Source organism: Strongylocentrotus purpuratus, unplaced genomic scaffold (assembly GCF_000002235.5).
Source record: "Strongylocentrotus purpuratus isolate Spur 01 unplaced genomic scaffold, Spur_5.0 spur5_scaffold_8, whole genome shotgun sequence".
NCBI lineage: Eukaryota > Metazoa > Echinodermata > Echinoidea > Camarodonta > Strongylocentrotidae > Strongylocentrotus > Strongylocentrotus purpuratus.
The window spans coordinates 29,524,815-29,551,455 of NW_022145614.1; the positions used below are offsets into that span (position 1 = coordinate 29,524,815).

Sequence of the window (26,641 nt, forward strand, 5' to 3'; positions counted from 1 at the left end):
CTTCCCCCGTTTCCCTCTTTCCTTCTTCCTCTTCTTTCTTTCCTTTTATATTTTCTTTCCCTTTCCCTTTTTTCCTTCTCTCTGTCTCCCCCAGCTAGGGCAGGTTTTGTTTACGAAGCGCCCGTCAGGAGAGTACACGATAGAGTACACGATAGAGTACACGATAGAGTACACGATAAAATTGACGATATCGTGAACTTTATATCGTGAACTTTTCACGATAAAATTCACGATATCGTCAATTTCATCGTGAAAAGTTCACGATAAAGTTCACGATATCGTCAATTTCGTGAATTTCTTCGTAAAAAATATGCGATAAAATTGACGATATCGTGAATTTTATCGCATATTTTTCACGATTTAGTCTATTCGCGATGTCCCTTCAGGGCCACCATAGACTTTACCTCAATAAAAACCACCTCTCATGCATACCTGATTTCACTTTCTCCCTAGCATCCTCTCTCAAATTTCTTGAATTGGCTGACAATCTGATAGTCAATGTAACAAATTTATCCTTTGTTGGCCTTCAGCTCGTTAGAACTCTGAATCTGGAAAGAAATCAAATAGTCCACCTATCTTCTGGGGTGTTTTCATATATTGGGGATCTAAGAGTTCTTGAACTGAGTGGAAATCCTTTGACATATAAGTCAAGTCGGCCATTTATGGGAATACAGGGTCTTGAATATCTTGAACTTGCTAATATGCCATTTTCAAATGTGTCCCTTCATGTGTTGGAGGACATTCAACTTGTATATTCACTAAACATTGACAAAAACATGGCTTTTGGACAATTTTTCATCAACAAAGCAAGTGTCTTACCTTTCACAAATTTCCCAAACCTACGGCGTATTTCCCTGTCGTCCAATGAACTTAGAAACCAGTGTCCATTATTACATATTAAATATTTACAAGTGATGGATTTATCCAATAATCTGTTTAGTTCTATTCCTACATATTGCTTGCCAAACAATGCCGACTCTCTGAACTTGTCTCGCAATAGAATCAGGAGTGTCAATAAAGATTCTTTTGGAGAACTTCAACATCTCTGGGTACTGGATCTGAGTTACAACAGAATTGTGTCTTTCAAATTCCGTGCCCTGGAACATCAGAAGAACTTGGCAACTTTACATCTTGCAGGCAATCTACTGACAACACTTGATATTAGTTTCTTGTCCTTCTCTTTGAAGTCAATAGTAATAAATTTACAAGATAATCCTTGGTTATGTGATTGTGACCTGATCATGGCTGTCTGTATGCTGGAGTCCTGGATGGATGATCCTGTTGTTTGCAGTCAACCTGCTGGTTATTCCAATTCTAGTTTAGCTGAACTGGCCATGTCCAACAACTTCACATGTCTGCCTCAACTGTGTTCTCAGCCACTGCAGACACTGTTGACATTCATCGGTGATCAGTCCGTCGAGATACCTTGCCCAATCATCACCTCAAATCTGTCGGTCATCATTCACTGGTCATTTACCTCTCATAGGCAACAACTGCCCTCTATTGGTAGTGAACTACCAGACAGTGTTTCTGTCCTTCCTCACAATGCCCTCTTTATTGAACATGTCAGCCTGAACCTGACAGGGACCTATACCTGTTGGAGTGAGAATGGGGCTGGGCGGACAAAATTCATGGTGAACTTGCTTGTAGAGGAACAATCAGGGACGGTTCAGAAACTTATGGAGGATAATACGTCTACAGTGTTGGCCAAGAATTGGAAGGAAACGCTCTCCTGTGGTAACTCTGGATGCCGTAATAATGACAGATCAATCACAACAAGGATATCGTCTTTATTAGTAGCCCTCTGGCAGCTGAGGGAATGGAAGAAAAATATTTTAATTTGAAAACAAATGGGATAAGTGTAATTTCTGGGAGGCATAGAAAAAAGCCCTTTGTTTATGTGTCTGGGAGGCAAATGAATCAATGTAGAAAAAAGCCCTTTTTATTCAAGAGAGCATTTTTTAAAGTGAAATGTTGATTTTTTTCCCCCTATACAATTGTGCTATAATGAACACTTAGCAAAATCAAAAATACAAATGTCTTTTTCTAAGAATTAATTTTAATCTTTGTTTTTATTGATTGTTTTTGTCTCGCCTGCGTAGCAAAAAGCGAGACATAGGCGCCGCTTTTCCGGTGACCGCGACGGCAGCGTCAACATCAAAAACTTAACCTAAGGTTAAGTTTTTGAATTTTTGATATAATTTTTAAAGTATAAGTTCTTAGTCAATGAAACTTTGACTATAGGGTAATCAAGTATCCCCAATCATGTGAGTAGAATTTCAGATCACAAAGTCAAGGTCAAAGGTCATTTCAGGTCAACAGACTTGGACTATGTTGTAGCATCATCATCGAAAACTTAACCTAAGGTTAAGTTTTTGAATTTTTGATATAATTTTGAAAGTATAAGTTCTTAGTCAATAAAACTTGGACCATAGCATTATCAAGTCTCCCCAATCATGGAAGTAAAATTTCAGGTCACTAAGTTAAGGTCAAAGGTCATTGAAGGTCAACAAACTTAGACTTTGTTGTGGCATCAACATCAAGATTTTCAAAATGCTTCTTCTTCGTTATTTTTCAACCGATTTTGATTCTGATTCTGATTCTGATTGTTTCATATGATAGGACTAGGAGGGGGATTTAAAATTTCTACACAGAATCTTGAAATTCATTATCTATGCTAATTTATGCAAATTTATTCGAAATCACAAAAAAGGCTTCTTCTCCTTCATTTCTCGACCGATTTTGATTTGGTTTGCTTTATATCGTAGAGCTGACTTTGGTACACTATACTTCTACACAGAATTTTGAAATTGTTCTCCATTAATTAATTATGGTAATTTATGCAAATTTATTCCAAAAATAACAAAAATTGCTTCTTTTCCCTCATTTCTTGACCGATTTTGATTTGGTTTCCCCCATCTGGTAGAGCTAAATTTGGAACACTAAACTTCTACACAGAATTGTGAGATTTTGCTCCATTGATTATTTATGGTACTTTATGCAAATGAAATGAAATTATGTCCCTTCCAGGACATCAGATTTTTATTTTTTGACCAGTTCAAAAGTGTACCATATAAAATTTACGATATTTGTTGTTGCGAGATCTGGATGAGCGCTACGTCATTGATGTTCTGGTTTATCATATTGAATTGCGTTATGCAGGCGAGACCGCCGAGAGCGTTTCCCTTGTTTATTATTCAAACACTTTGTATGGTTCTTTTATTTGTGAGAGTTAAGAAATATAAGAATATTGTACCAATGTACCACATGTATATTGTATATATCTATCTATCTATCTATTTATCTATCTATATCTATCTATCTATCTATCCTAGTTTAAGAATGTGTCAAGTTCTTATCATATTGATAATTCCAAAACCTTGTTGTACACTTAACTTTTATTTATTATGTTATATATATGTAATCAATCTTTCATTGATGATTCAAGACAGTCTCTCTTTAACAGAGTAAGCATATTTAGAACTCAACTACCGTAAATCTCTGTGTATAAGACGCACCTGTGTATAAGATGCACCCCTATTTTTAAGACAAAAAAAAAGAAAAAGTGGCTTTTTTAGCAGACACCTTAGTATGTTTGAAAAGCCAAGCGACTTTCATTTTGCTACGAGGTGAAGTTGAAGGCGCTGATTTGTGATTGTGAAATTGGCACAAATAATATTAAGAATGTCATTTTTTTAATTACCTTAAATCTCCGTGTATAAGGCGCACCTGTGTATAAGGCGCACCCCTATGTTGTTTTGTTTTTTTTGTTTTGTTTTGTTGCCGAAAACCCACGCGGGGAAGGACTTAACATCGAGGTACAGTTGAAGGCGCCAATTTGTGTTTGTGAACTTGTCACAAATTATAGTAACAATGTCGTTTTTAGAAGAATGTGTAAGATCATTAATGTAAATTAAAAACAGTAGATTATAGGATAGAACCTGGTGGTACTCCATGTAATAGAAGAAAAATTTGAGGAATTATTATTGTAAACTACATATTTTGATCTATTAGGATTACTTTCAAACCAAGATGACAGACAAATTTGAGTGTTGTTGTAGTTTCCGAGTGGTCAACACACAGATTACTGAGCTGGGAGACATTGCCAGGCATATAGTGCCAGGTGGAGGGGCATAAATCAAAACTTAAAAAAAAAAAAAATTTGGCGGCAGAAAAGTGCGGTTAATACAACGTTAATTACGGTAGGCTATATAGTTCTAGTTTCTGAATGGTGAGTCGACATCCAGTGTGTGAGTGAGCTGGGACCATGTTGGCGCTCTTCCGGGCACGAGTGGGTGTCGCCTGGCACAGAGCTACAGACAGTGCTTGAGAGTGAGCATTTATGCAGCAAAAACTAGTGGAGTTTCAATTGCGTTTCAAAAACCCAAACTCCAGAGGTAGGAGTTTTTTTAACTCTGGCTTTTAGTTGTGGTTTTGGATAGTTGCCTAGCAACTTCCAACACAACTCAGGAATGTGAACAAAATGATGGTTTCTGCTTGCAGTGTAAATGTATCTTACAAAAATCAAACCTGATTTATCTAGGGAGTCTAGGCAATATAATAGGATGAGGGAATGAAGTTTAGTTGATTTCATGAAGGTCTATACGAACATCATTCTTAACCCTTTATATGAAGGGAAAGATAAAGGGAATGGATGTAAATGTAAAATAAAGATTCATGAATTCATAATGTTTTTAGTTCATGGATGTTGAATCTGTATTGAAATTCATGCACAAAGAAAAATCAATAAAACATTGACTTAAAAAGATAAATCCTCACCTCTTGTTTATATTACCTTGTTCTGTATATTTGGTTAACCTTGGTTGCTTGATGTTTGAACAAGAAAAAAGGGGGTAACCCAGAAAATTAAAATAACCACCGATTGAATATTATAGAAGGAATTATGAGATAACAATCAGTCATGTACAGGATGATTTTCTCAATTTCACAGAATTATCTTTTTATGTTTATCCAGATTGAAAAGGACAAATACTTTAGCTGAAAGTAAAATGGACATTTACACATATACTCTTTTCACACTGGTTTTGCTTAAACCCGTACTTTGCTTAGCCCCGTACTATCCTTAACCCCGGACTATTTTTTTGGCTTTTCACACTCGCTGTTTTTAGTCCCGTACTAGCGCCTATTCCGGAGTAAGAAAATTTCCGCTGTTCTCACTGCATTTCGTTAACCCCGGATATCGTGTATGTTATGATTGGACATACTTCGCATCTGGCCAGCTGCGATACGCTCCATTGCGTAGTACCGGACTATTTTTCGTTTCTGTTCTCATTCATTTGCTTAACATCGTAATTGCGGGGTTAGCAGGAGTTAGCACCACAATTGCGGAGTTAGCCCTGCTATTTTGCAGGGTTAGTTAACCCCATACTATAGGTGGGGTTAGCCAACTTTAGCCCACTTTGGTAAAAACCAGTCTGAACAGAAAGTGGAATAGGCTTAACCCCGTACTATAGGTGGGGCTAAGACCCCCCCTTAACCCCACCTATAGTACGGGGTTAAGCAAAATATTGCCAGTGTGAAAACAGTAATAGAGTAAAGGAATTGCATCACATTTGGCGGTCTTCCATTTCTTTTATCTCAGGGACGTTTCCTCTGGGGAGGTGTTCTGCCATTAATCCCCAGTAATCTCCTTCTTTTTGGGACATGCCTCCCGGTCCTTTCTGTGCTGGTCTAGCAAATAATAGGTAGATACATTGATTTATTGTGGTAAATCAGAAAAATCAGAACTGGTTTTATTATTTACTATATAAATCTATCTACCTATCCCTCTGTTCCCTCTCCTTGCCCAGCAACATGTCCAAAGCGTAGCAAATAATAGGTAGATACATTGATTTATATAGTAAATAATAAAATCAGTTCTGATTTTTCTGATTTACATAGTAAATAATAAAATTAGTTTTAATTTTTGTAGAATGCCCTGCCAAAATATAGTATGCCAACAAACTTTTTATTGTATCCCCCGGCAGTACGCTGGTGAGGTACTTTGGATTGAGCAGCGTTACGCCATGTTCGCCCCCGCCACCGCCGGTCATATTTTGGTGGCTGTCTTTTGTGTGCTCTAACTGCCACATTTCTTGACACATTTCTTTCATACTTTCTACAGAAATGCATTATACTCTAATCTACACACATATTGTTTTGGTGATGCTACTCCTAGTGATCATCTCCAAGTCATCTTTTTGTTTCAGAGAGGGGAGAGGGGATTTTTGTCCTTCCAACATAAGGATGACACAAAATGGTTGCCACTGCCGGGGGATACAGATTGCGATATTTCTAGTTTTAATCCCGTCTGTTAGTATTTTTTATGCTTCTTCTTGCTAATGCCCATCACACATTCAAATATCTTATTTTTAGTATGTTTAACAATATTTTCATACATTTTTCGTAATAATCTACTCTTGAAATTGCTTGAAAATCATGAAAAATCACTGTGATTACGACCAGAAAATAAAGTACACATACACAATCAATGGATGTAATATGTCTGAAAGTATCTTTTTATCCTTTAATGAATCCTTCAGGCACTTACAAAGGTCTCATTGAAAGCTAATTATCTTGAGATGAAACATGAGATTTTGAATCATGGATTGAAGGCAAATTAGCATTTATGCCCTCTAGTATTTCCACTTCATTATGTATCAAACAGGAAATTACTATATTCTATAACTATTGAGTCGTTACGTCAGGAAAATTTTCAAATTCATCAAGTACTGATGACCTCATCCATGGGTCATTTTTTTTCTTTTTTCTTTTTTTGGACATTCCAGTTATTGTCCGTGCTCTGAAACTTGGTATCTTGTTATAATCTACAAGCATATAGATTTTCGTTATGCTGCCTCCAGTGTTCCAGAAAATATAGTACACACACAAAATCAATGGATATGTTTGAAAGTATCTTATTATCCTTTAATGAATCCCTCAGGTACTAATACAAAGATCTGATTGAAAGCTAATTATCTTGAGATGCCATTTTGAAACATGGATTGAAGGCCAATTAGCATTCATGCCCTCTAGTATTTCCATTTCATTATGTATCAAACAGGAAATTACTAAATTCTATAACTATTGAGTTTTTACGTCACAAAATTAGGAATCAAAGCACCGTGCATGATGTTGGGTAATATTTCTTTTTACAGCAGCAGTCAGATCAAGCTTTTGTCCCGCTTCAATTCACTTAGAATTGCTTCCGAACAAGACAATGGTAGGAAGAGGAAAGGAAATCTTTGTCTGGGCATGATCAGCAGTATACGTCCAAACATAAGATATTTAGATCATTCAATGATCTGCTTCTGCATTTGCATGCAGTTTGTAGAACATTCTCCCTCAGCTACTCTGCTCTTGCTATACATTGTTTGTTCTCTACCTTGAAGACTTTAAGTTTGCATACAACCAGCCACTCTTCAAATCTTGAAGGAAGGAATCATGGACTGCTCTTGTCATAGGTGTCTTTTGTCAGGCTTTTAAATGCTTGCACTCTAAAAGTTCCCAGATTGGCTTCTATGGATTGGACATTCTACTTCAATCTGCTTTCGCTCCTGTCCATTAAACCGGCAAGATGAATCTTCATATCTTCTTGTTTGTGCTTGCCTTCATTGGGAGAACAGTCCAAGGAAAATGTCCTGTTGGTTGTGACTGTGACACGGTAAACGGTTTGGTCAATGTGGACTGCGCTTGGTGTGGTCTTAACAATGTTCCAGAGGACATTCCATGCGATGCTGGTGAAGTTATCCTGCATACTAACTATATCACTAGACTCAATAAAAAGTCATTCTCCTGCCATATCCAAATGAATAAACTTTTCCTATCACAAAATAAATTGAAATATATTGAGAAAAATGTTTTTGAACGATTGGTGGAACTAACATACATCGAACTTGATTCAAATGAACTTGTGAGCATTCCATATCTTGGCTCATTACCTCACCTTTTCGATGTATCTATCTCTAAAAATTCTTTGTTAGAGTGGCCACAGTTGTTTCTTTCTAGTATGCCAGGAAGACGACCTTTCAAGATGAGTTTGGCATACAACAAACTACCTGATGCACCAAAGGTTCCCTTCAAAATATGGAACTTTAATCTTGAAGGAAACGCTGTTACTGATCTGTCCAATGCAGTGTTTACATATCCTAAAGTGATTTTAGAGCTGAATATTGATAAAAATAACGTAGAGTACCTGGAGAAGTTGCAGAAGATGGACAATCTTATGATACTTTCCCTGGAATCCAATGGAATTCGAAGCATTGCTGACACCATATTTGCCTACCTTCCTTCACTTGAAAGAATTAACCTGGCAAGAAATAAAATTGTTGATGTCTCACCCTTCAGAAACATGTCATATATTACAGAGATTATATTGACAGAAAACAATATAAGACATATCCGTCACCCAGCTTTTACTAACATTCCAAATATAGCTTTCATCGATCTAAAGGATAATGAAATTGTTTGTTATATACCTCACTCTGACTTCAGTGTACCATCGAGCCTTCTTCTTGGCAGCAACAAAATTTCAGTTATAAACATGAATCCTGCAGGGAACTATTCAAATGTAGTAATTCTAAATATCAACAACAACCATCTTGGTAACTTTTCTATTCATCCGTTCCCTGGTTTATCTAGTCTTTATGCTTCAAACAATTTCATTAAAGATGTGATATCTCTCAAGTATGAACATCGTTTTCTAACATACATCAACTTGTGCTATAACCAAATCGGGAATGTGAAAAACTTTGAAAACCTACCTGCCCTAAAGTGGCTGGTTCTCTGTCATAACTCCATCAAAACCTTGGATGATAACAGCCTCATCGACTCGTTTAGTCTTCTTACCCTTGACCTAAGCTACAATAAGTTGTCAGAACTCCTAAACTTCACAGCTTTGCCTGCTCTGAGTTGTCTTGATTTATCAGGCAACATCCTTCATGTGATAGGAAATGCAACCTTTGACCACCTACCAAGGCTTGTTACTCTAAACCTTAGCCAAAATAAAATCTCAAAACTTGGTTTTCTCAGTTCAATGCCATCCCTTGAAACTCTAACTTTAAGTCACAACCAGCTAAGGACCATCCACCCCCATGACTTCTCTAATCTAAACAATCTTAGATTTTTGCAGTTAGCTTCCAATTTTATTGTAGAGTTTGAAAACATCAACTTGCCTTCTCTTCAAAGACTTGACATCGGTTTTAATTTCTTAACTCATATGAATTTTAATCATTTATTGGATCACAGAATTCTATATATCAATGTTGAGAGTAACAGAATAGCTGAGGTTATATCCACTCATGCTCCACTTGTAAGTATCATTGTAAACAACAATGGGATTGGATCATTAAATTCAAGTTTGTTATCTGGGTATAATGTTTTTGCATCCAGCAATAACCTGACCAATTTCAACCAGGTTCGTATTACACCAGGTTTGATTGGACTTTACCTCAATAAAAACCACCTCTCATGCATACCTGATTACACTTTCTCCCTAGCATCCTCTCTGGAATTTCTTGAATTGGCTGACAATCTAATAGTCAAAGTAACAAATTTATCCTTTGTTGGCCTTCAGCTCGTTAGAACTCTGAATCTGGAAAGAAATCAAATAGTCCACCTATCTTCTGGGGTGTTTTCATATATTGGGGATCTGAAAACTCTTGAACTGAGTGGAAATCCTTTGACATATAAGTCAAGTCGGCCATTTATGGGAATACAGGGTCTTGAATATCTTAAACTTGCTAATATGCCATTTTCAAATGTGTCCCTTCATGTGTTGGAAGACATTCAACTTGTATATTTACTAAACATTGACAAAAAACATGGCTTTAAGACAATTTTTCATCAACAAAGCAAGTGTCTTTTCTTTCACGATTTTCCCAAACCTACGGCATATTTCCCTGTCGTCCAATGAACTCAGAAACCATGAGTGTCCATTATTACATATTAAATATTTACAAGGGATGGATTTATCCAATAATCTGTTTAGTTCTATTCCTAAATACTGCTTGCCAAACTATGCAGACTCTCTGAACTTGTCTCGCAATAGAATCAGGAGTGTCAATAAAGATTCTTTTGGAGAACTTAAACAGCTCTGGGTACTGGATTTGAGTTACAACCAAATTGTGTCTTTCGAATTCAGTGCCCTGGAACATCAGAAGAACTTGGTAATTCTACATCTTGCAGGCAATCTACTGACAACACTTGATATTAGTTTTTTGTCCTTTTCTTTGAAGTCAATAGTAATAGATTTACAAGATAATCCTTGGTTATGTGATTGTGACCTGATCATGGCTGTCCGTATGCTGGAGTCCTGGATAGATGATCCTGTTGTTTGCAGTCAACCTGCTGGTTATTCCAACTCTAGTTTAGTTGAACTGACCACGTCCAATAACTTCACATGTCTACCTCAACTGTGTTCTCAGCCACTGCAGACACTGTTGACATTCATTGGTGATCAGTCCGTCGAGATACCTTGCCCAATCATCACCTCAAATCTGTCGGATATCATTCACTGGTCATTTACCTCTCATAGGCAACAACTGCCCTCTATTGGTAGAGAACTGCCAGACAGTGTTTCTGTCCTTCCTCACAATGCCCTCTTTATTGAACATGTCAGCCTGAACCTGACAGGGACCTATACCTGTTGGAGTGAGAATGGGGCTGGGCGGACAAAATTCATGGTGAACTTGCTTGTAGAGGAACGATCAGGGACGGTTCAGAAACTTATGGAGGACAATGCATTGACAGTGTTGGCCAAGAATTGGAAGGAAACGCTCTCCTGTGGTAACTCTGGAAGCCGTAATATTGATAGATCAATTACAAGAATGATATCGTCTTTATTAGTAGCCCTCTGGCAGCTGAGGGAATGGAAGAAAAATATTTTAATTTGAAAACAAATGGGATGAGGGTAATTTCTGTTGCCTAATACATGTTCATGTGTCTGGGAGGCGAATGAATCAATGTATAAAAAAAAATTGAAAAGGAAATGTTGATTATTTTCCCCCTATACAATTGTGCTATAATGAACACTTAGCGAAATCAAAAATACAAATGTCTTTTTCTGAGAATGTATTTTAATCTTTGTTTTTATTGATTGTTTGTTATTATTCAAACCATTTGTATGGTTCTTATTTTTGTGAGAGTTAAGAAATATTAGATTGTACCAATGTACGACATGTATACTGTATATATCTATCTATCTATCTATTTATCTATCTATATCTATCTATCTATCTATCCTAGTTTAAGAATGAGTCAAGTTCTTATCATATTGATAATTCCAAAACCTTGCTGGACACTTAATTTTTATTTATTATGTTATGTAGATGTAATCAATCTTTCATTGTTGATTCAAGACAGTCTCTCTTTAACAGAGTAAGCATATTTAGAACTCAACTAATCAGGGTACTATTGGATAATTCGTTTTTCTGATTCTGTCACGACACAGAAAAGTCCAAAATTCCTTTGTCATTTCTTAATTAAAAACAAAAAATTAAAATCACGAAGCAAAAAACGTGTGGCGGTTTCGTTTCTGGTGTTAAAAAAAACAAATCAGAAATCAGAGAACACAGAATAGAAAAAAACTCTTTCTGATTTATAATTTGTGTTTTTTACCACCAGAAACAAAATCACAGATTGCAAACGCGGTCTCGGCTCTCTGATTTCTAATTTCGTTTTCATTTCACGAATATTAAAGAGCGCCCTCTACGTTGTAAGAAACGGCGCGTACGTACGTACACGTATTTTCTCGCGAAGAAGGTATACTTTTACATGCACATACGTACAGTACGTAGATATGATAGATATTTTTTAGTCGGCTTTCATCGAAAGGGTGGGGTGCGGTGCGGCGCGGTGTGGTGTGCTCAACGCACCCATTCGATAAAAGAGGGGGGGGGGGCTTTTCTCGAAAGGGTGCGTTGAGAGCGGAGTACCGTTTTAACACACCATTTCGAAAAAAGCGGGGGGGGGGGGCTTTTCTCGAAAGGGTGCGTCGACTAGTCTTTCGCATCAGTCGTTTAAAATGAGGATCTCGGACAGAAGGTAATAGTTGCCAATTTAAGTATATCGAAAATGTATTAAATAAAATGGAATGGTCTTGATTACAGAGTGGTCTGTTTCGTTATTACTATGTTGAGTGGGGAGACAGAGAGAAGGAAAACAAGGGAAAGGGAAAGGGAAGATAAAAGGAAAGAAAGAAGAATAAGAAGAAAAGAGGGAAACTGGGGGGGGGGGAGGGGGCGAAGGGCTCTTGCCTCCTCCTCAACCCCCCCCCCCCCCCCCCCGCCAAAAAATAAATAAGAGAGAGAGAGAGAAGGGAAAGGGAAAGGGAAAGAAAATATAAAAGGAAAGAAAGAAGAGGAAGAAGGAAAGAGGGAAACGGGGGAAGGGCGAAAGGCTCTTACCTCCCCCCCCCCCCCCCGCCAAAAAAATAAATAAGAGAGAGAGAGAGAGAGAGAAGGGAAAGGGAAAGAAAGAAGAATAATTAGAAGGAAAGAGGGAAACGGGGGAAGGGCAAAGGGCTCTTGCCTCCTCCCCCCCCCCCCCCCCGCCAAAAATAAATAAGAGAGAGAGAGAAAAGGGAAAGGGAAAGAAAATATAAAAGGAAAGAAAGAAGAGGAATAAGAAGAAAGAGGGAAACGGGGGAAGGGTGAAGGGCTCTTGCCTACTCCCTCCCCACCCCCCGCCAAAAAATAAATAAGAGATAGAGAGAGAAGGGAAAGGGAAAGGGAAAGAGAAGATAAAAGGAAAAAAAGAAGAATAATTAGAAGGAAAGAGGGAAACGGGTGAAGGGAAAAGGGCTCTTGCCTCCTCCCTCCCCCCCCCCCCCCGCCAAAAATAAATAAGAGAGAGAGAGAAAAGGGAAAGGGAAAGGAAATATAAAAGGAAAGAAAGAAGAGGAATAAGAAGGAAAGAGGGAAACGGGGGAAGGGCGAAGGGCTCTTGCCTCCTCCCTCCCCACCCCCCGCCAAAAAATAAATAAGAGATAGAGAGAGAAGGGAAAGGGAAAGGGAAAGAGAAGATAAAAGGAAAGAAAGAAGAGGAAGAAGGAGAAGAAAAGAGGTAAACGGGGGCGAAGGGCTCTTGCCTCTCCCCCGCCAAAAAATAAATAAGAGAGGGAGAGAGAATGGAGAGGGAAAGAAAATATAAAAGGAAAGAAAGAAGAGGAAGAAGAAGAAAAGAGGGAAACGGGGGCAAAGGGCTCTTGCCTCCTTTCTTTTCTTTCTTTCCTATTCTCCCTCTTTTTCGTTTTTCTCTTTCTTTCTTTTCTTTTCTTTCCTTTCTTTTCTTTTTTCTTTTTTTCTTTTCTTTTTCTTTTTTTCTTTTCTTTCCCTTTTCCTCTCTTTTTTCCCCTCCCCCTTTTCTCTTTTTCCCCGACGGCAGCGCAATTTTACCGACAATATCTTGACAGGTGGGGGGGGGGGTGTCGCACCCCCACACCCCCCTTTGGAGACGCCCCTGCCTACGCCACTGTTGGCGACCACAAGGCTATCAATACAAATTAAGACATATTAATGAAGATTCTTTTTTAATGTTGCAGAGAGATAAGTATTTTCTCTATGAACTTGTTTAATGGACAATAAATAATATTATAAACATGAAAACTATAGCGGTATAATTCATATTCAAGCGTTCTTTTTCACTACATATATTCGTTAGAATAATAATACGACAACAAAGTTGGAAGAGCCAGTTTATCCCTATGTTATCTCTTGTTTTGATAATTTGTATTTATGTATTATATTATTTTTGTTGTTTTATTTCATTTCTAACCTCAATTCAACTATTTTGACACAAAATCAAACACATTAACTTGAAACAAGACCAAATAACCAATGTTTTCTCTTTTTTTAAAAGAATAAATGGTATTTCCATATGTTTGGTACATAAATCACAAAAATGAGCGATTTTAGGGTTGACATGCAAAAACAAAGGTCACGTGACTCCGCAACTATACGTCCGATTTTCAACAAAAAAATGTTTCAAAAGATGCGTAAGACTCGAAAGAAAAAAGTCATGAAAGAAAAACTTTATATCTGCCGCGGTTCCGGAGTAGTCGCGAAATTACTAGAGAGCACTAATATTTTTGGGGGCCCTCGAAAATTTGAAAAATCTTACCCACCCCCCCCCCCCTTGAACGCCAGGGGGGGGGATATCTCCTAAAAACGGTAAAATTAACGTGTTTTTTCACAGGGCGGAGCCCTCAGAAGCTCAGGGGTATTAAACATCAAAATTAACGTCGGATGAGCAAATTTTATACCTTATTTGTGACAGTGGCAGGACACAATTTGGTGTTGGGTCCAGGGGGCGGAGCCCCCAGAAGCTCAGGAGTTTTGTACATTAAATTATTATTATTTTATACCTTATTTGTGACACTGGGGTCACGAATTGGCGTAGGGTCCAGGGGGAGCACCCGGAAGCTCAGGGGTTTTGGGCAATAAATAACGGTCAGTTGAGCATATTTTTATATCTATTTGTGACACTGGCAAGACACACATTGGTGTTGGATCCAAGGGGCAGAGCCCCAAGAAGGTGAGGGGTTTTATACATCAAATTATCGTCAGATGAGCATATTTATATATCTATTTGTGACACTGGTAGAACCAGGCGCGGATCCAGGGGGGGGGGCCGAGCGGGCCTTGGCCCCCCCCCCCCCCCGCAAAAAAAAAAAAAAAAAAAAAAGAGAAGAAAGGAAAAGAAGGGAAAGGGAAAGAGGAGAGAAAGGGAAAGAAAGAAGAAGAAGAAGAAAAGAAAAGGGGGGAGAAGGAGATCGGAGGGTGGGGGGGGGGGGGAAGGGCCTTGCCTCCAGTCCCAGGCTATTGACCCCCTCCCCCCCCCCCCCAATCAAAAAAATAAGAGAGAAGGAAGGAAAGGGAAATAAAAAAAGAAAAGAGGAGATACTGGCGTACTGATAGGGGAGGGGGGGGGGGAAGGGGGGCTTGGGGGAAATCAAATTCAAACGTGGTTTATTTCTAATTCCACAACGGTGGATTACAAATCAGGCTGAAATGACATAATTTCCGAGATTTTTCCTCACTTTTTAGTAAATTATTTGTTTGTATGTGTTTGTTGGAAAATGACAAATTCCTAAATTTACAGCCAGGCAAGAAATATGATTCTTGAGATTCCTAAATGTCAGGGCCCGAGGTACGGCGGGGATCGGGAGCCCCGAGCTCCCCCCCCCCCCCCCCCCCCCCCCCGCCACTTTTTTGAAAAAACCCCAAATCCCCCCAAATCGGAAGAGGACGTAGGAAGAAAAAGGAGCAGAAGGGGGAAAACTGAATTCAGACGAGGATTAAGAGTCGAGAACTGTACAACGAATCGTCTTCTTTCTCTCATAATCTTATGAAACGTCAAAGCTTCCGCACTTCGCGCGGGAGGGGGGGAACCTGAATTCAGACGTGGATTCAGAGGCGAGAACGGTAATACGAATCTTTAATGATTTAATGAAACGTAAAAGCTTCCGCGCTTCGCGCGGGATGGAGTGGGAACTAGATTCCGATAAGGATAATTTTCGAGAACGGTACAACGAATCGTCTTCTTTCTCTAATGATTTAATGAAAATTAAAAGCTTCCGCGCTTCGCGCGAGAGGGGGGAACCTGAATCCAGACAAGGATTAAGAGTCGAGAACTGTACAGCCAATCGTCTTCTTTCTCTCATAATCTTATGAAACTTAAAAGCTTCCGCGCTTTGCACGGGAGGGGGGGAACCTGAATTCAGACGAGGATTAAGAGTCGAAAACTGTACAACGAATCGTCTTCTTTCTCTCATAATCTTATGAAACTTAAAAACTTCCGCGCTTTGCACGGGAGGGGGGGGGGGAACCTGAATTCAGACGAGGATTAAGAGTCGAGAACATTACAACGAATCGTCTTCTTTCTCTCATAATCTTATGAAACGTCAAAGCTTCCGCGCTTCGCGCGGGAGGGGGGAACCTGAATTCAGACGAGGATTCAGAGGTGAGAACGGTATTAATCTTTAATGATTTAATGTAACGTAAAAGCTTCCGCGCTTCGCACGGGATGGAGGGGGAACTAAATTCCAAAGAGGATTATTTTCGAGAACGGTACAACGAATCGTCTTCTTTCTCTAATGATTTAATGAAAATTAAAAGCTTCCACGCTTCGCGCGTGAGGGGAACCTGAATCCAGACGAGGATTAAGAGTCGAGAACTGTACAGCCAATCGTCTTCTTTCTCTCATAATCTTATGAAACTTAAAAGCTTCCGCGCTTTGCGCGGGAGGGGGGGGGGGACCTGAATTCAGACGAGGTTTAAGAGTCGAGAACTGTACAACGAATCGTCTTCTTTCTTTAATAGTTTAATGAAACGTCAAAGCTTCCGCGCTTCGCGCAGTAGGGGGAGGGGGGAGACTGAATTTAGACAAGGATTAAGAGTCGAGAACGGTACAACGAATCGTCTTCTTTCTCTAATGATTTAATGAATCGTAAAAGCTTCCACGCTTCGCGCGGAAGGGGGAAAACTGAATTCAGACGAGGATTAAGAATCGTGAACTGTACAACGAATCGTCTTGTTTCTCTAATGATTAAATAAAACGTAAAAGCTTCCGCGCTTCGCGCGGGAGGAGGGGGTGGGGGGAATCTAAATTCAGACGAGGAATATTTTCGAAAACGGTACAACGAATCGTCTTCTTTCTCTAATGATTTAAGGAAATTTAAAAGCTTCCGCGCTTCGCGCAGGAGGGGGGGGGGGGGACCTAAATTCAGACGAGGTTTAAAAGTCGAGAAATCGACAACGAATCGTCTTCTTTCTCTAATAATTTAATGAAACGTCAAAGCTTCCGCGTTTCGCGGAGGAGGCGGGGGAAAATCGCCCCTCCCTGCACCGACCCCCCCCCCCCCCCCGCATTACGTCATTTGTTAATCACCATTACGTACCAATATTTGTCTGGCATAATTTCAAATTTGGGCCCCCCCCCCCTAAGAAATCCTGGATCCGCACCTGGGTAGAACACAAATTCTTCTTCCTCTTCCTCTTCTTTCTTTCCTTTTATCTTCTCTTTCCCTCTCCTTCTTCAACATAAGATGCAAGACGGATATAATTATATCGACTCACCTTCTTTCCAAGAACCATACGGGCCTGGAATTTACTTCCCCCCAGCATCTTTGCCTGCGACGCAGTCGAAACCTTCAAAGCCAGACTCTGGGAAGCCATCCAAGGGGGTAATATAATCATAGTTCCTCCCCACAACTGCAATGTGATGGGACTTAATTCTAAAATGTTCTAGAAGCAACAAACACTCTCTCTCGAACGATAACGTTCTTATTGGTCATCTTTATATCCCTTTTGAGGATCAGGACCAGGATCAGAACAGATTCTCTCTCTCTCTCTCTCTTATTTATTTTTTGGCGGGGGGGGGGGGGGGGAAGGGAGGAGGCAAGAGCCCTTTGCCCTTCCCCCGTTTCCCTCTTTCCTTCTTATTTTTTTTCCTCTTCTTTCTTTCCTTTTATATTTTTTTTCCCTCTCCCTTCTCTCTCTCTCTCTTATTTATTTTTTGGCGAGGGGAGGCAAGAGCCCTTCGCCGTTCCCCCGTTTCCCTCTTTCCTTCTTATTCCTCTTCTTTCTTTCCTTTTAGATTTTCTTTCCCTCTCCCTTCTCTCTCTCTCTCTCTCTCTTAGTTATTTTTTTGGCGGGAGGGGGGGGGGAGGTAAGAACCTTTCGCCCTTCCCTCGTATCCATCTTTCCTTCTTCTTCTTTCTTTCCTTTTATATTTTCTTTCCCTTTCCCTTCTCTCTCTCTCTCCTATTTATTTTTTGGCGGGGGGGGGGGGGGCAAGAGTCCTTCGCCCTTCCCCCGTTTCCCTCTTTTCTTCTTCTTCCTCTTCTCTCTTTCCTTTTATCTTCTCTTTCCCTTTCCCTTTCCCTTTCCCTCTATCACTCTTATTTATTTTTTGGCGAGGGGAGGCAAGAGCCCTTCGCCCTTCCCCCGTTTGCGTCTTTTATTCTTCTTCCTCTTCTTCCTTTCCTTTTATCTTCTCTTTCCCTTTCACTTTCCCTTCTCTCTCTCTCTTATTTTTTTTTTTGGCTGGGGGGGGGGGGGGGAGGAGGCAAAAGCCCTTTGCCCCCGTTTCGCGAAGATCAGTTTGTACAACGTGCGCATAAAATTAAAAAACCACATGCTGGCATGCCGACGTAGAGGGCGCTCTTTAATATTCGTGAGATGAAAACAAAATCAGAAATCAGAGAGCCGAGATCGCAATGCGATTTGTGATTCTTGAACAAGAAACAAAATCACGAAGCAAAAAACGTGTTGCGATTTCCTTTTCTGTGGTGCGAATCAGAATTCAGAAATCAGAAAGAGTTTTTCTAGTTTTAGTTTTCTGATTTCTGATTCGTGTTTTTCACCACCAGAAACGAAATAGCAACACGTTTTTTGCTTCGTGATTTTAATTTTTTGTTTTTAAATAAGAAATGACAAAGGAATTTTGGACTTTTCTGTGTCGTGACAGAATCAGAAAAACGAATTATCCAATAGTACCGTCAATCTCTGTGTATAAGACGCACCTGTGTATAAGACGCAACCCTATTTATTAAGACAAAAAAAAGAAAAAGTGGCTTTTTTTAGCAGACACCGTAGTACGTTTGAAAAGCCAAGTGACTTTCATTTTGCTACGAGGTGAAGTTGAAGGCGCTGATTTGTGATTGTGAAATTGGCACAAATAATATTAACAATGTCGTTTTTTTAATTACCGTAAATCTCCGTGTATAAGGCGCACCTGTGTATAAGGCGCACCCCTATGTTGTTTCTGTTGTTGTTTTGTTTGTTGCCGAAAACCCACACGGGGAAGGACTTTCTTTTAACATCGAGGTACAGTTGAAGGCGTCGATTTGTGCTTGTGAACTTGTCACAAATTATAGTAACAATGTCGTTTTTAGAAGAATGTGTAAGATCATTAATGTAAATTAAAAACAGTAGAGTACCTAGGAAAGAACCTTGTGGTACGCCATGTAATAGAAGAAAAATTTGAGGAATTATTATTGTAAAGTACATATTTTGATCTATCAATATTTGGATTACTTTCAAACCAAGATGACAGACAAATTTGAGTGTTGTTGTAGTTTCCGAGTGGTGAGTGAACACACGGATTACTGAGCTGGGAGACATTGCCAGGCATAGAGGTAGGAGTTTTTTTAACTCTGGTTTTTAGTTGTGGTTTTGGATAGTTGCCTAGCAACTTCCAACACAACTCAGGAATGTGAACAAAATGATGGTTTTTGCTTGCATTGTAAATGTATCTTACAAAATCCAAACCTGATTTATCTAGGGAGCCTAGGCAATATAATAGGATTAGGGAATTGCCCTGAAGTTTAGTTGATTTCATGAAGGTCTATACGAACATATATTCTTAACCCTTTATATGAAGGCAAAGATAAAGGGAATGGATGTAAATGACGATTTGCCGAGTGTTTTCACTAATATGTTTTTTATAAATAGTGACATTCATTCTTATCCAACCAGGCAAACATGCAATTTTCATCTCTCCCCTGTACGCACCGTTCTTGCCTTTAACACAATAACCAATACAGGACCTTCGTTTTGGAACAGTTTGGACGCTGAGATAATTCAATCACCCTCGCTGTATTCATTCAAGCGTAAACTCAAAGACTTTCTCTTGAAATCATACGAATAAGGCACATTATCGTTATTTTTATCTATTCATGGCTTTTTAAAATTCTTTTTTGCTCCTTGCTCGAGTGACTATTACGACTATTATGTAACCACATATCTGTATTCATTGTGTATCAATTATATTTCCCAGATTCATCTTTTTTTCATTGCATTGGAATTTTTTATACAATCATTGGTATATGGAAACCTATATTGTACAAGCATGCTTTTTAATAGGTTCCTCATATTTCACGATACCGATTATTTCCTGCCATCATTGTTTTTTTGTAATTATGCTTTATCTTGCGGACCTTAATAATATGTAAACTGTTATGTTGTGGAATGTGAAACAATACAAAAAAAATATTAATTATTAGCAAGAAAATACAAGAGAAATGATGGTCGAGATCAAATTGAAGACCAGATTGAAACAGAGCTCTTTTTTTAAACTTCGAGAAAAATGGCCTTATCCGGTTGGAGAGACGGGGCATTAGTCTTGTATTCAGGCCCTCCTTTTTGGCTAAGACCCAGTTGGTTTCCTACAGGCCAGGTGAGGTTTCCTCAACTTGCTCTTTGACTTCTCCTGAGTCCAGGAGAACTAAGTCTGGTGTCCGGTGAGGGCATTTAAATGGTACTTGGTCAGGACCAAAGTTTTTTGTGAGGGCGTCTGGCTCTGCCTCGGTGCCTGGGGACCTTTCTCCCCTGCGTCCAAGGTTCCATTTCTAGATGAATTGTGGGAGCCATCCGGGCTGCTGGCCTTGCGGCCCTCCTGGAGGGCGAGGCCTGAGCCCATGATACTAGGAGTATCGGTTCTTCCGGGGCTCTTTTCGAGGTATTGGTCTAAAGGATCTTTTGGGGGCCGCCTTTTGGCCGTCTCCTATTTCTTTTCTTTTTTATCTCAGGGATGTTCCTTCTTGGGGAGGTACTGTTTGGGTCTCCTGAGAGCAGCTTTGTATGCCATTAATCTCCATTAATCCCCTTCTACTTGGGACATGCCACCCGGTCTTATCTGTGCTGGTCTAGCAAATAATAGGTACCGGTAGATACATTGATTTATTGAGGTAAATCAGAAAAATCAGTACTGGTTTTATTATTTACTATATAAATCTATGTATCTACCTATGTCCCTCCCTCCGTCCCCTCTCCTTGCCCGGCAACTTGTCCGAAGTATTATCTCTAGCTCTTTAAAGAGAAGATGATGGGCATGCGGTTGCACATGTGAACCCTGGGCAGACGATGTGGGGCATGCGCGAATGTGATGTTTTAGTTCTTGATGGGTGAACTAGCAAATAATAGGTAGATACCATACATAGATTTGTATAGTAAAAAATAAAATTAGTTCACATGCGCGAATGTGATGTTTTAGTTCTTGATGGGTGAACTAGCAAATAATAGGTAGATACCGTACATAGATTTGTATAGTAAAAAATAAAATTAGTTCTAATTTTTCTGACTTAACTGTAAAATGCCCTGCCAAAATATAGTATGCCAACAGACTCTTTATTGTATCCCCCGGCAGTATGCTGGTGGGGTACTTTGGATTCAGCAGCGTTATGCCGCGTTCGCCACCGCCGCGTTAAATTCTTGTGTGCGCTCTAACTTCCAAATTCCTTGATGAATTTCTTTCAAATGTTGTATAGAGGTGTGTCTTAGTAGTCCATTAGTATTTTAGATGAGTTTTCGCACCTGCCAATGAACACAATCAAAGAAAGTTTAGATTGTTCTTTATATGCTTGTTCTTGCTCTTGCCCATGACACATTCTAATATCTTATTTTTAGTATGTTAAACAATAATTTCATACATTTTTCGTAATAATCTAATCTTGAAAGTGCTTGAAAATCATGATAAATCACTGTGATTACGACCAGAAAATAAAGTACACACACACGTACAGTCAATGGATATTTCTGAAAGTATCTTGTTATCCTTTCAGTAATGAATCCTTCAGGCACTTACCAAGGTCTCATTCAAATTAAGCTAATTATCTTGAGATGCCATTTTGAAACATGGATTGAAGGCCAATTAGCATTCATGCCCTCTAGTATTTCCATTTCATTATGTATCAAACAGGAAATGACTATATTCTATAACTATTGAGTCTTTACGTCACAAAATGAGGAATCAAAGCATCGTGCATCATGTTGGGTAATATTTTATTTTCAGCAGCTGTCAGATCAAGCTTTTTTCCCACTTCAATTCACTTAGAATAGCTTCCAAACAAGAGAATGGTAGGAAGAGGAAAGGAAATCTTTGTTGAGGCATGGTCATCAGTATACATCCAAACATATTAGACGTTTAGATCATTCACTGCTTCTGCATTTGCATGCAGGTTGTAGAACATTTTCCCTCAGCTACTCTGCTCTTGCTATACATTGTTTGTTCTCTACCTTAAAGACTTTAAGTTCGCATACAACCAGCCACTCTTCAAATCTTCCAGTAAGGAATCATGGACTGCTCTTGTCATCAGTGTCTTTTGTCAGGCTTTTAGATGCTGGTGCTCTACAAGTTCCCAGATTGGCTTGGATTGGACATTCTACTTCAATCTGCTTTCGTTCCTGTCCATTAAACCGGCAAGATGAATCTTCATATCTTCTTGTATGTGCTTGCCTTCATTGGGAGAACAGTCCAAGGAAAATGTCCTGTTGGTTGTGACTGTGACACGGTAAACGGTTTGGTCAATGTGGACTGCGCTTGGTGTGGTCTTAACAATGTTCCAGAGGACATTCCATGCGATGCTGGTGAAGTTAACCTGCATACTAACTATATCACTAGACTAAATAAAAAGTCGTTCTCCTGCCAAGCCCAGTTGAGTAAACTTTTCCTATCACAAAATAAATTGAAATACATTGAGAAAAATGTTTTTGAACGCTTGATGAAACTAACATACATCGAATTTGAATCAAATGAACTTGTGAGCATTCCATATCTTGGCTCATTACCTCGCCTTATTGATGTATCTATCTTTAAAAATTTCTTTGTAGAGTGGCCACAGTTGTTTCTTTCTAGTATGCCAGAAAGACAGCCTTTCAAGATGAGTTTGGCATACAACAAACTATCTGATGCACCAAAAGTTCCCTTCAAAATATGGAACCTTAATCTTGAAGGAAACACTGTTACTGATCTGTCCAATGCAGTGTTTACACATCCTGAAGTGATTTTAGAGCTGAATATTGATAAAAATAATGTAGAGTACCTGGAGAAGTTGCAGAAGATGGACAATCTTACGATACTTTCCCTGGAATCCAATGGAATTCGAAGCATTGCTGACACAACATTTGCCTACCTTCCTTCACTTAAAAGAATTAACCTGGCAAGAAATAAAATTGTTGATGTCTCACCCTTCAGAAACATGTCATACATTACAGATATAATACTGGCAAAAAACAGTATAAGACATATCCGTCACCCTGCTTTTACTAACATTCCAAACATAGCTGTCATCTTTCTTAACGATAATGAAATTGTTTGTTATATGCCTCACTCGGACTTCAGTGTACCATCGAGCCTTCTTCTTGGCCGCAACAAAATATCAGTTATGGACATGAATCCTGCAGGGAACTATTCAAACGTAGTAATTCTATATATCGACAACAACCATCTTGGTAACTTTTCCATTCATCCGTTCCCTGGTTTATCTAGTCTTTATGCTTCAAACAATTTCATTAAAGATGTGATATCTCTCAAGTATGAACATCGTTTTCTAACATACATCAACTTGTGCTATAACCAAATCGGGAGTGTGAAAAACTTTGAAAACCTACCTGCCCTAAAGTGGCTGTTTCTCTGTCATAACTCCATCAAAACCTTGGATGATAACAGCCTCATCTACTCGTTTAGTCTTCTTACCCTTGACCTAAGCTACAATAAGTTGTCAGAACTCCTAAACTTCACAGCTTTGCCTGCTCTGAGACGTCTTGATTTATCAGGCAACATCCTTCATGTGATAGGAAATGCAACCTTTGACCACCTACCAAGGCTTGTTACTCTCAACCTTAGCCAAAATCAAATCTCAAAACTTGGTTTTTTCAGTTCGATGCCATCACTTGAAACTCTATCTTTAAGTCACAACCAGCTGAGGACCATCCACCCCCATGACTTCTCTAATCTAAATAATCTTAGAGTTTTGCAGTTAGCTTCCAATTTTATTGTAGAGTTTGAAAACATCAACTTGCCTTCTCTTCAAAGACTTGACATCGGTTTTAATTTCTTAACTCGTATGAATTTTAATCATGTATTGGACCACAGAATTCTATATATCAATGTTGAGAGTAACAGAATAGCTGAGGTTATATCCACTCATGCTCCACTTGTAAGTATCATTGTAAACAACAATGGGATTGGATCATTAAATTCAAGTTTGTTATCTGGGTATAATGTTTTTGCATCCAGCAATAACCTGACCAATTTCAACCAGGTTTGTATTACACCTGGTTTGATTGGACTTTACCTCAATAAAAACCACCTCTCATGCATACCTGATTTTACTTTTTCCCTAGCATCCTCTCTCATATTTCTTGAATTGGCTGACAATCTAATAGTCAAAGTAACAAATTTATCCTTTGTTGGCCTTCAGCTCGTTAGAACTCTGAATCTGGAAAGAAATCAAATAGTCCACCTATCTTCTGGGGTGTTTTCATATATTGGGGATCTGAAGAGTTCTTGAACTGAGTGGAAATCCTTTGACATATAAGTCAAGTCGGCCATTTATGGGAATACAGGGTCTTGAATATCTTAAACTTGCAAATATGCCATTTTCAAATGTGTCCCTTCATGTGTTGGAGGACATTCAACTTGTATATTCACTAAACATTGACAAAAACATGGCTTTTGGACAATTTTTCATCAACAAAGCAAGTGTCTTACCTTTCACAAATTTCCCAAACCTACGGCGTATTTCCCTGTCGTCCAATGAACTTAGAAACCAGTGTCCATTATTACATATTAAATATTTACAAGTGATGGATTTATCCAATAATCTGTTTAGTTCTATTCCTACATATTGCTTGCCAAACTATGCCGACTCTCTGAACTTGTCTCGCAATAGAATCAGGAGTGTCAATAAAGATTCTTTTGGAGAACTTCGACATCTCTGGGTACTGGATCTGAGTTACAACAGAATTGTGTCTTTCAAATTCCGTGCCCTGGAACATCAGAAGAACTTGGCAACTTTACATCTTGCAGGCAATCTACTGACAACACTTGATATTAGTTTCTTGTCCTTCTCTTTGAAGTCAATAGTAATAGATTTACTAGATAATCCTTGGTTATGTGATTGTGACCTGATCATGGCTGTCCGTATGCTGGAGTCCTGGATAGATGATCCTGTTGTTTGCAGTCAACCTGCTGGTTATTCCAACTCTAGTTTAGCTGAACTGGCCACGTCCAACAACTTCACATGTCTACCTCAACTGTGTTCTCAGCCACTGCAGACACTGTTGACATTCATTGGTGATCAGTCAGTCGAGATACCTTGCCCAATCATCATCTCAAATCTGTCGGATATCATTCACTGGTCATTTACCTCTCATAGGCAACAACTGCCCTCTATTGGTAGAGAACTACTAGACAGTGTTTCTGTCCTTCCTCACAATGCCCTCTTTATTGAACATGTCGCCTGAACCTGACAGGGACCTATACCTGTTGGAGTGAGAATGGGGCTGGGCGGACAAAATTCATGGTGAACTTGCTTGTAGAGGAACATCAGGGACGGTTCAGAAACTTATGGAGGATAATGCATTGACAGTGTTGGCCAAGAATTGGAAGGAAACGCTCTCCTGTGGTAACTCTGGAAGCCGTAATAATGATAGATCAATTACAAGAATGATATCGTCTTTATTAGTAGCCCTCTGGCAGCTGAGGGAATGGAAGAAAAATATTTTAATTTGAAAACAAATGGGATGAGTGTAATTTCTTGGAAGCGTAGAAAAAAGCCCTTTTTATTCAAGAGAGCATTTTTGAAAGTGAAATGTTGATTTTTTTTCCCCCTATACAATTGTGCTATAATGAACACTAAGCAAAATCAAAAATACAAATGTCTTTTTCTGAGAATTAATTTTAATCTTTGTTTTTATTGATTGTTTTTGTCTCGCCTGTGTAGCAAAAAGCGAGACATAGGCGCTGCTTTTCCGGGGCGGCGGCGGCGGCAGCGTCAACATCAAAAACTTGACCTAAGGTTAAGTTTTTGAATTTTTGATAAAATTTTTCAAAGTATAAGTTCTTAGTCAATGAAACTTGGACTATAGGGTTATCAAGTCTCCCCAATCATGTAAATAGAATTTCAGGTCACTAAGTTAAGGTCAAAGGTCATTTAAGGTCAACAAACTTAGACTTTGTTGTGGCACCAACATCATGATTTTCAAAATGCTTCTTTTTCGTTATTTTTCAACCGATTTTGATTCTGATTCTGATTCTGATTGTTTCATTTGATAGGACTAGGAGGGGGATTTAAAATTTCTACACAAAATCTCGAAATTCATTATCTATGCTAATTTATGCAAATTTATTCGAAATCACAAAAAAAGGCTTCTTCTCCTTCATTTCTCAACCGATTTTGATTTGGTTTGCTTTATATCGTAGAGCTAACTTTGGTACACTAACCTTCTACACAGAATTTCGAAATTGTTCTCCATTAATTAATTATGGTAATTTATGCAAATTTATTCCAAAAATAACAAAAATTGCTTCTTTTCCCTCATTTCTTGACCGATTTTGATTTGGTTTCCCCCATCTGGTAGAGCTAAATTTGGAACACTAAACTTCTACACAGAATTCTGAGATTTTGCTCCATTGATTATTTATGGTACTTTATGCAAATGAAATGAAATTATGTCCCTTTCAGGACATCAGATTTTTATTTTTTGACCAGTTCAAAAGTGTACCATATAAAATTTACGATATTTGTTGTTGCGAGATCTGGATGAGCGCTACGTCATTGATGTTCTGGTTTATCATATTGAATTGCGTTATGCAGGCGAGACCGCCGAGAGCGTTTCCCTTGTTTATTATTCAAACA

The 26,641-nt window shown here is 38.9% G+C and overlaps 4 protein-coding genes across 4 annotated transcripts; all 4 read left to right on the forward strand.

Moving 5' to 3' along the window:
- Positions 1-414: 414 nt before the first annotated feature.
- On the forward strand, positions 415-1,850 carry LOC115920356 (SLIT and NTRK-like protein 4). Its single transcript, XM_030976004.1, has one exon. The coding sequence runs from the start codon at positions 663-665 to the stop codon at positions 1,842-1,844; it is 1,182 nt and encodes a 393-aa protein (XP_030831864.1). The 5' UTR covers positions 415-662; the 3' UTR covers positions 1,845-1,850.
- A 3,692-nt stretch (positions 1,851-5,542) lies between these two features.
- On the forward strand, positions 5,543-9,793 carry LOC115920323 (insulin-like growth factor-binding protein complex acid labile subunit; the record flags this gene model as incomplete). Its single annotated transcript, XM_030975894.1, has 1 exon — positions 5,543-9,793. A coding segment is annotated over exon 1 (2,217 nt), but the record flags the coding sequence as incomplete, so codon positions are not given.
- Positions 9,794-9,824: 31 nt separating this feature from the next.
- LOC115920324 (leucine-rich repeat-containing protein 4B-like) lies at positions 9,825-11,625 on the forward strand. Its single transcript, XM_030975895.1, has one exon. It carries the CDS (start codon positions 9,963-9,965, stop codon positions 10,890-10,892), a length of 930 nt encoding a protein of 309 aa, XP_030831755.1. The 5' UTR covers positions 9,825-9,962; the 3' UTR covers positions 10,893-11,625.
- Positions 11,626-19,098: 7,473 nt separating this feature from the next.
- LOC115920404 (insulin-like growth factor-binding protein complex acid labile subunit) lies at positions 19,099-25,247 on the forward strand. Its single transcript, XM_030976152.1, has 2 exons — positions 19,099-24,172; positions 24,861-25,247. The coding sequence occupies exons 1-2, from the start codon at positions 22,205-22,207 to the stop codon at positions 25,245-25,247; spliced, it is 2,355 nt and encodes a 784-aa protein (XP_030832012.1). The 5' UTR covers positions 19,099-22,204.
- The last annotated feature ends 1,394 nt before the right edge of the window (positions 25,248-26,641 follow it).